Source organism: Miscanthus floridulus, chromosome 13, assembly GCF_019320115.1.
Source record: "Miscanthus floridulus cultivar M001 chromosome 13, ASM1932011v1, whole genome shotgun sequence".
In the NCBI taxonomy this organism is placed as follows: Eukaryota; Viridiplantae; Streptophyta; class Magnoliopsida; order Poales; family Poaceae; genus Miscanthus; species Miscanthus floridulus.
In genome coordinates, this window is record NC_089592.1 from 12,940,027 (window position 1) to 12,948,713 (window position 8,687).

Sequence of the window (8,687 nt, forward strand, 5' to 3'; positions counted from 1 at the left end):
GACCATCTACTGTACGTATCCAGGGACAGGCAACCAGCCAACACCCAGGCCTGCAGCGGCGACCAGCACTGCCAGCAGATGTGGATCTCACGTCAATAATTAGCACAGGAGCAGTTTCGTCCTTTTCATGTGGCAGATTTTAGGAGAAATAAAAAGAAAAAAGAAAAAGAAGAAAAATGGTAAAGAAAACAAGAAGCAATTGTTTTGGCTGCTATTTTTAGTTTTACGAAGTGCATTATTTAGGCCGCTAAAAATACAACTTTCTCATAATAGCTTCATTTAGCTGGAGATAACCGCTAAATGGGCTTGATTTAGCTGAAGATAGCTGTATTTTGATGGCCCAATAACGCACAATCATTTGACCCGAATAACACTAATTCTAGGACTCTCTCGTTGGCTCTCGTTGGCTCCCTCTCCCACTTGGTTCTCTGCTCGCTCTACCAATCCTCTTGACGACAGAAAAGGATACGGCGGCGGCGATCCGGTCCTGGAGCCCCGAAGCGACAGCAGCGCGGCGATGTGCGACCCGCTCCTCTTCCTCTCCCCCAAGCGGCGGCGCGCACCCCACTCCTCTTTCTCTCCCCCAAGAGACAGCACGACGGCAGCAAGGTAGACCCGATGGCAAGCACCGAGGGTGGCTAGAGGCCGCTGCAGCGGTGGAGATGACTACGAGTGGCGGAGGAAATCTGACAGCAACACCATTCAAACTCCAAGTTTTGTTCTTCCATAAGCAACATGACCAACTCCATGTGGCATACATCATGCCAAAGCAATATGCTGGCCAGTTTCTTCTCTGCTCATCACTTGCAGAGGACTCCGGTGGGTCGGCCATGAACGACGGCGGCCATTCGAGAACGAAGCATACGTGCATCGCAAGAAGTCAGGAAGATTCTCCACGCGCGCGAGAAGTCAGGGAATCAGCGTGGAAGGCCTTGTTGGCGAGCGGAGTCAGCTAGCTTTCTTTAGCAGCCGAATTTGAATTCTAACCTATTTTGTGCCCCTAAAAAGTCTGAAATAGACTCAAAACCAGAAACAACATCTCTCTTCAAGTTGCTCTAAAATTTTAAACTTGTTCTTTTCAACATACTTGATTTGCACTTGTCTAAAACACTGAAACTTTTGTAGCTAAACTTTAGAAAACTAGTGACTAATTTTGGCACTATTCCACTTGCTTTTTCAGAACTCATATGTTCTATTTTTTGCACTATATATTCTGCTTGCAGTATTATGACTTTTGATGAGAATGGGCTGTTTGCTCATTTTTACTGAGCTAAACTTTAGAAAACTAGCGACTAGTTTTGGCACTATTCTACTTGCTTTTTTCAGGACTCATGTTCTATTTTTTGCACTATATATTCTGCTTGCAGTGTTATGACTTTTGATGAGAATGGGCTGGTTGTTCATTTGTACTGAAGTTCGACAACTATGCTTCATGCTTCTACTGTTGCCGTGTACTCCCTCCATCGCTTAAAAAGTGTTATTCTCGCTTCTCGAAATTAAAAGTCAAATATCTTTAATTTGGACCAAACATATATAATAAAAATATTAATATTTATGATATACAATTAGTATCATTAGATACACCTTTGAATATATTTTCATAATAAACTCATTTAGAGATACAAATATTACTAATATTTTCGACAAACTTAATCAATTTTAGGAATGTTTGACCACGGGTCTTATAGTGACTCTTTTTATGAGACAGAGTGACTATAAATTAATAATTAATGGCTTATATGTGCCAGAGAACTTATGTATTATTGTGTTTGGTTAATGCCTTTCTATAAAGACCTATGTGATGTCGAAGCGTCATGACGTGGTGCTATGCTATCACATCATGATTGTATTGATGCTTCAAATTAAACAACCATCTGGATGTTTCTTTTATTTTGGTATGGAATAATGATGGTTCATATTATATACTCCATCCATTCTAAATTTTAAGTCATTTTGGATTTTCAAGATACATAACTTTTAATATATATCTAGACTTAATGTATATCTAAATACGTAGCAAAAGTTTTGTATCTAGAAAAGCTAAAATGACTTACAATTTAGAATGGACGGAGCATGTTGTTTGATATATAAAATGGCATGGATGAACATATATATATATATATATATATATGTTATCTTTAATGTAAGAGCACATATGTATGATCTGATTGGTCGTACACATTAGCTAGTTATTATCATGAACAAAGTTGTTCGATGAAATAACCATACAAAGATGTATAGCATAGCAGATCGTACTCAATATAAGCTTTAAATACTTACAATCACTAGTGCAAACCAACTAAATAGCTAAGCTATAATATGAGTTATTGACTGTATTACTATCTTTATGCGACATGGCATTGTGTTATAGCACTTAGCTGACTAAATTATTAGCCTTGCTCTTAGGCGAGGGCAATGAGACGCCGTAGATGTGGATGCAAGACGCCGCCCAAGCGTTCCACTTCGACAGGAGCCTCCTTTTTTTTTTGTTTATTTGGATCAAAAAGATCGACCTAATCAACAGTTCATGGAATGAGCAGCAACGCAAATTCAAGGAAAAGGAGGCGACACAGTCACCTTCACATCTATGCAGGCCACATCAAGCTCAGTCCGTTCACTAACACATTCGTGCTGATTAGCATTGTAGGAGCAGCAGTGCACATCATCATCATCATCTGCAGAGCCATTTTCACCTGCTACTTTAAACTTCAAATGCATCAGAGTATCATCCGGGACGGCCACCACGAACCTGCTTTCCGTGCCTAGCTTAGCAACCGCGCCATGAAAAAGCTGAACTTTTTCAAGCCCGTGCCAGTTGACGTCGACGATAGCGGCAACAAGAGACAAACGACGACTGAAAGCCGCACTCTGCTGGACTACTCGTGATATCACCACCACTTGTATCAAGGCCTCCATCCCGTGCTCTATGCGTGCTAAACGCATGTCAACCGCACCGCCTCCACAGCCGCCACCATGGAAGCGAAGCGTGGATGGCTCTGTTGACAGGCGTCCAGTTAAGCATGTTAGCCCATCAATCAGCTGGAGGTCGTCATCATCTGCTTCTGCTTCCTCTGAATATCCCTCTTCTCCAGTCGTCGTCTTGATGATCCTCATGTCGAACTCGATGAAGACGTCTGTAATCAACACGATGCCTCTCGTAGGGCCTGTCATCTCGATGAGTTGATCCTGCTGCTGTATGATGACAGGATTATCCCTTCTACGGTTGAAAATGTAGTTGAGCTTTCCATCGTCCGTCCAATCCCGCGCTGCCATGTATCCGTACAACAGCATGGGGGGCGCCACTGACACTGCTGATAGTGGCAGGAGGTTTAGCCAATCTTAACGAGAAAACCTGTATCATCTCAGCTGACGGATGGTCCATGCAACATTCCTGATCAGGGAAGCAAGGTGAGGAAGCCGCCTCTGAAAATTTGTTCAGGTCCAAGATGGTCTCTGTACGGTCAGCAAGATTGATACGGCGACCAGGTCTCCAGTATCCCCAATTCTTCTTGTATATGGCGCCGTCGCGGTGGCTGCTCCCCTCCAAGATCGAAGCACGCCATATCCCACCTGTATCGTTTGCAGGCCATCTATCTTCAGTGACGATTTCGCCTTCGTCAACATCCTTGGACAACTTCCTCATCTTTGCCATGATTTCATCAGTGGTCAGGTCAACCTTAACTGGGTCGTTCTTCATGCCATGATTGGTATTCGTAGGAGAACAGCTTCCCCGATCTTCCTCCTTTCGTATAGCACCATCACGTTGGCTGCTACTCTGTTCAATGGTCGATGATGCAGGCCGTGCACCATCAGCGGCCGTGGTTTTGCACGCCAAATCACGTCGTGCAGACGACGCTGGAGGCCGCCGCCAGGAGCGTTGCGGCTGCTGGCGCCGGGCTTTCTGCTGATGGATAGAAGAGGCCAGCGGCAGCGCGAGATGCACTGCAGCATATCTAATCCGCCTCACTATCTTCTCCGAACTCAACGAGGAGGGGCTGGCAACTGGCTATTTGCACCGGCTGCGGCGGCGGCGCTGCTAGCTTCTTCACGACTACGGAATGAAAGGAAAAGGAGCCCTTTTTTTTACGACCGGGCCGGGCCGGGCCGCCAACAATTTGGGCTTTCCACGTACAATCACATTCTCTATCAACACTGGGCTTAGCAACATGGGATCCGCCCCAGCGTCAGCTAACTTTCTTTCCCCAAGACTTTTTTTTCTTTGGCCCAAGCCCAACAGGCCGGCGTAGCAAATTCCCACAACCTAAATGGGCCCAGCAAAGGTTCTATGGTTGTTGTTACCTAGTGCTCAATTCGGATTATCGGAAAGCCCACTTCCTGCTGCACATGCAGCAGCCTCGCTATTGCGCCGCTTCAAAGTTTGTCTTACTATTTGGGGGAGTTTTTCTTAACGTCGATATTTTCTTGCTAAAAATATGAGGTTTTATAACTTCTAAAAAACTATTGGAAGAAATATAGAAGGTCATATCCAAGAGTTTCTAATAATCCAATCCTAAAATATTATTTCTAAATTATTCTAACTACTTTTTTATATTCTTTCTCTCTGGTACATTTGCACCAGGAACCATTTTCTACTCTTTATTCTTTCCACGCCCCTCCACCTTTAGATCACGCGCGCGAGAGAAGATACGCACAACTCCGAAGCGCGTAACTTTACGCTGAACATGGTGACATTTCCCAAGTTCCGAAAGATTAGGAGTTGTTGGAGAGGGATTTTTTCTCATCTTGCTAAAAATTAAGGATAAGAAAAGGATTTAGGGAACTCTGGTAGATGCTCGTTAAGTGAATTATATATCCATCCACCTTCTTTTATTAGTTTATAAGATTTTGAATGGTACCGGTGGGGTGTACAACTCATACCGAAAATTTCGTCGTTCACAACAAGTTGAACTGATCGTTTTGTTCTTTATTCCAGCTACCGTTTCCAATACTCACTTTATTAGTTTGAACCTTAGCAGGTTCAGTAATTCTGCTATATATGTGAATATGTTGTTTTGGTTATCCTCAGAAATGAAATGAAATGAGATAAAAAAAATTAGAAAAGACATATATTTCAAGAAAATGGAAAATGATTTTTATTCGGTACATTTGAGTCGCCAAGTTAGTCCAACGGGAACAATTTGGTAATCACACCCAACAACAAAATATGTATCACACCCAACAACAAAATATGTATCACACCCCAAAATCTCGGTTTTGGAATGAGACTAGAAAGCACTAAACAAAATAGATGATTTTAATATTTTACTAAAATCATCCAAGATTTATTTAAGTTGTTGTCAATTTAGAGAGTGCAAAATAATGTGATTTTTATTAAACTATTTACAATTTAATATGACTTGCTCTTTGCATTTCATGCCATGCATTGACTTTAATGTGTGAAAACTGAATTTACAAAATTTGATCTATTTACAATTTAATATGACTTGTTTCTTGCATTTCATGCCTCTGCATTGACTTTAATGTGTGAAAATTGAATTTAGAAATTTTGATTAAGCCCCGAACAGGTTTTGTTCTATTTTCAAAAAAAGTTTAAAACAAATATAATTCTAAAACATGTTTCCAACAATGAGTTTAAGGTTGACTTGAAAGTTTATGTTTCAAAAAGATTTAAGTTCTCAAACTAATTTAAATACATGTCTAAAAATAATCTTACTGATTGTCTACCTGCTACAATATATATGTTTATTAGAGCGACCAAGATTACATATACTCCGTGAGAGGTACACAATAAGACAGCTCGATCTTATTATCAGCGAACTAAACTCAGACGACGGGCTTCGTGTACAATGAAGTTATAGTGTCCTTGAGGTTGGATGGGAGGGTGTATGAATCTTCTCTCTTGTAAATGAAATCTAGTGATCGTCCAACGCGGACCACCTTGTTCAGAATCGCCATGGGATATTCCTGGTCAAGGCACCCTTGGACGATGTCCATCCATGCCTCCTCACATGTAAACTTGATGAGCTTCTCAATGGCTTCCTCAACTGTGACCCCGTACTGCTTCATGCAAGTTTGCACCGTGGATGCCATATGGTCTGAAGCTTGTTCTCGCTGAAAAAGAGTACAGGGAATCGATCGATCGTCAGAAAAATATTCCTATTTACAATGCATCCAATCTTGAAGAGAGAGTTGCCTTGTTAGTTTGTATGTGTACCTCATATGACATGATATCGTTCAGTATCCGAGCCATAGCAGTAACGGCCCTGATGATTTTCGGATAGGTGAATGCCCAATCAACGATCTCCCTAGTAGTCACATCTCCCAGAGAAACCAAGGTAAGGACGACGACTTGCATAGCCACAATGCTTCCCAATGAAATTTGCAGGTGTTCATCAACATCGGCAGGCACGTACTGCTCATCACGCCATTTGACCTCAGCATGGAAGGATTCGGCCACGTGAGTCATCTGAATATACATATGTAGTTAGATGTCTAGCTAGATGTCAAACATGACTTAAACGTGTACCTAGAAAGCAAACCCTTTTTTTTTTGCATTGGTGTCATTTCTCGGTGTGTGGTAAATCTTTAATTTGGAGATCAACTGCGGCCACTTACCACTTCTCTTACCACCTCCGAATTCTTGTTATTCTGAACTTTCAACTCGGCCACAATCTTATCTGCAGTACGGATTACACTCTTGTAGAAGGGCCTCAGGTGTTCAGGGATTTGTTCCTCCGCTGCCTTGTCATCCCACCTATTTATTGCCGTTTCTCAAGCAAATAAAGTGAAATTGTATTCGTGTATATAAGATATATATGTAGAGAATATCTCCACCCGTGATAGATGTGATTAAATTTCAGTGAGCGAGATATATAGACTAACCTTTTCAAGGCTGTAGTAAAGATGTTGCTCTCATCTGTGGTGCTGTAGTTGTCATAGATGTCATCCATCAAAGCCATGTATAGGACCAGCTTTGTAAGCATTATCCGTGAATACGAGTAATACGGCTCGTAAACAATAATCGTCATCCAAAAGTACATCTCCACCAATCTATCCCTTGAAAACGTCATGTCCACCTGTGATCGGACATCCTTCCACCACCTGTGTGTGACATATACACGTGTAAAAAATCATGACAAACTGTTGTGCAGAAAGAAAAGAAAAATGTAAATAACTCCAAACTTGTATATACCAATGATTTCTCTCTCCTTAAGTACGTACACTGAAAGTTGTTTCAACTCGTCGCAGTAGACAGCTTGCACGATGTTGTAGTCCAGCTTTGCGAGCTCCAGTATGGTGTCGTCTCGTGTCGCCTTCTTCTCGTACACCGAGATGAAGCGCCTGGCCTCCACTCTCTCAGCTCTCCTGCAACGAGTCGTCTCCAGCGTGATCCGCACCTCCTCTGCCAGATCCGGCTCCAGATTTGTGCTTTCCATCATGGTCTGGAGACGACTCTTGTTGAAAGCGATGATGTTGTCAAGTATGTCCTCCCCACGAGTCCTCATATACGCGGCGTCGTACAGCATCATCAGTGTGTTCACATCGTCACTGGAATTGTTTCCTTGCTCGTCTCTAAACTTCACAAACACATCTGCATGGAACACATGCGTGCGTGCATGTTAACAGATGCAGACATTTCTAGATGCAGCCTCTATTGTATAGAGGCAGACATCCTAAGACTGACCGACTCTATGAGTTACTATTGACATTGACTATTTGATAGAGACAGTCGGCCTATCCACCTATGATTTTTTTTTTTAAAAAACAGCCTCTAAATTAAAGTAAAAACACACATGCATATACATGTACTCCATTCGTTCCGAATTATAAGTCATTTTGATTTTTTTGGTTCATCCATTTTGTTATGCATTTAGACATATTATTTATCTAGATATATAGCAAAATAGATATAAAAAAAATCAAAACGCCTTATAATTTGTAATGGAGGGAGTATTATATTCAAAATGAAAGTACAAGCTAGAGTCGTCCTTACCGGAAGAGACGGCGTACCCGTGCTTCCTGAGCAGGTAGAACCTCAGCGAGGTGACGTAGAGGTCATCCGAGGAAGCTGAAGCTCCATGGTCATGGTGGTCCTCGTGAACCGCACGCAGCAGCGCATCGATCTCCTCCTTGTAGTGGTAGTCCACTCCGAGCCGCTGCAGCGCGTCGACAAGCTCCAGCTTCCGCACCAGGCCGTCGCTGCCGGAAGCGGCGGCGGCGTCCAACACGATCCGCCTCACCTCCTCCTTCTTAGCCGACGCCTTCTCCTGCATGGACAGGAGCTCTTCCGGCGTGCACAGCTGGTGGGTGATGAAGAAGTCGCCCCACACGCTCGGGGCGTACTGCCGGCGACAGTCCTGCTCCGCCGCGGCCGACGACGGCTGTGGTAACGACGATGGAACGGCGCCGGAGCTGCAGATGGTGAGAGTGGTCGCCATAGAAACGGCTGGGGGTGCGCTGATCCTGGCCGGTCTACAGGTGGGTTGCTAGAGTTAGACTAGTAGTGCTAGTGCTAGACTGCTAGCAAGGCCCTTTATATACACAAGCACACGTGCAATATGAATGGGAACATGCTTGACTGCCGCATGCGGGCCGGTATCGTGTCTTAGTATTGAGGAAGATAGCTGGAACATGCATCCATGCAGCACATGCACTTACCGTACGTGTCTTCCAATTGGCCGGTGCTACCTCCCTGCATTTGTCAAGATATACAAACATCTGTAAAG

At 43.2% G+C, this 8,687-nt stretch overlaps 1 protein-coding gene across 1 annotated transcript; it reads right to left on the reverse strand.

Moving 5' to 3' along the window:
* Positions 1-5,630: 5,630 nt before the first annotated feature.
* Positions 5,631-8,453, reverse strand: LOC136501343 ((E)-beta-caryophyllene synthase-like). The gene is made up of 6 exons (XM_066496852.1): positions 7,955-8,453; positions 7,183-7,552; positions 6,844-7,062; positions 6,577-6,715; positions 6,176-6,427; positions 5,631-6,072 (listed from the first exon to the last, which is right to left on the reverse strand). The coding sequence occupies exons 1-6, from the start codon at positions 8,397-8,399 to the stop codon at positions 5,785-5,787; spliced, it is 1,713 nt and encodes a 570-aa protein (XP_066352949.1). The 5' UTR covers positions 8,400-8,453; the 3' UTR covers positions 5,631-5,784.
* Between the last annotated feature and the right edge of the window lie 234 nt (positions 8,454-8,687).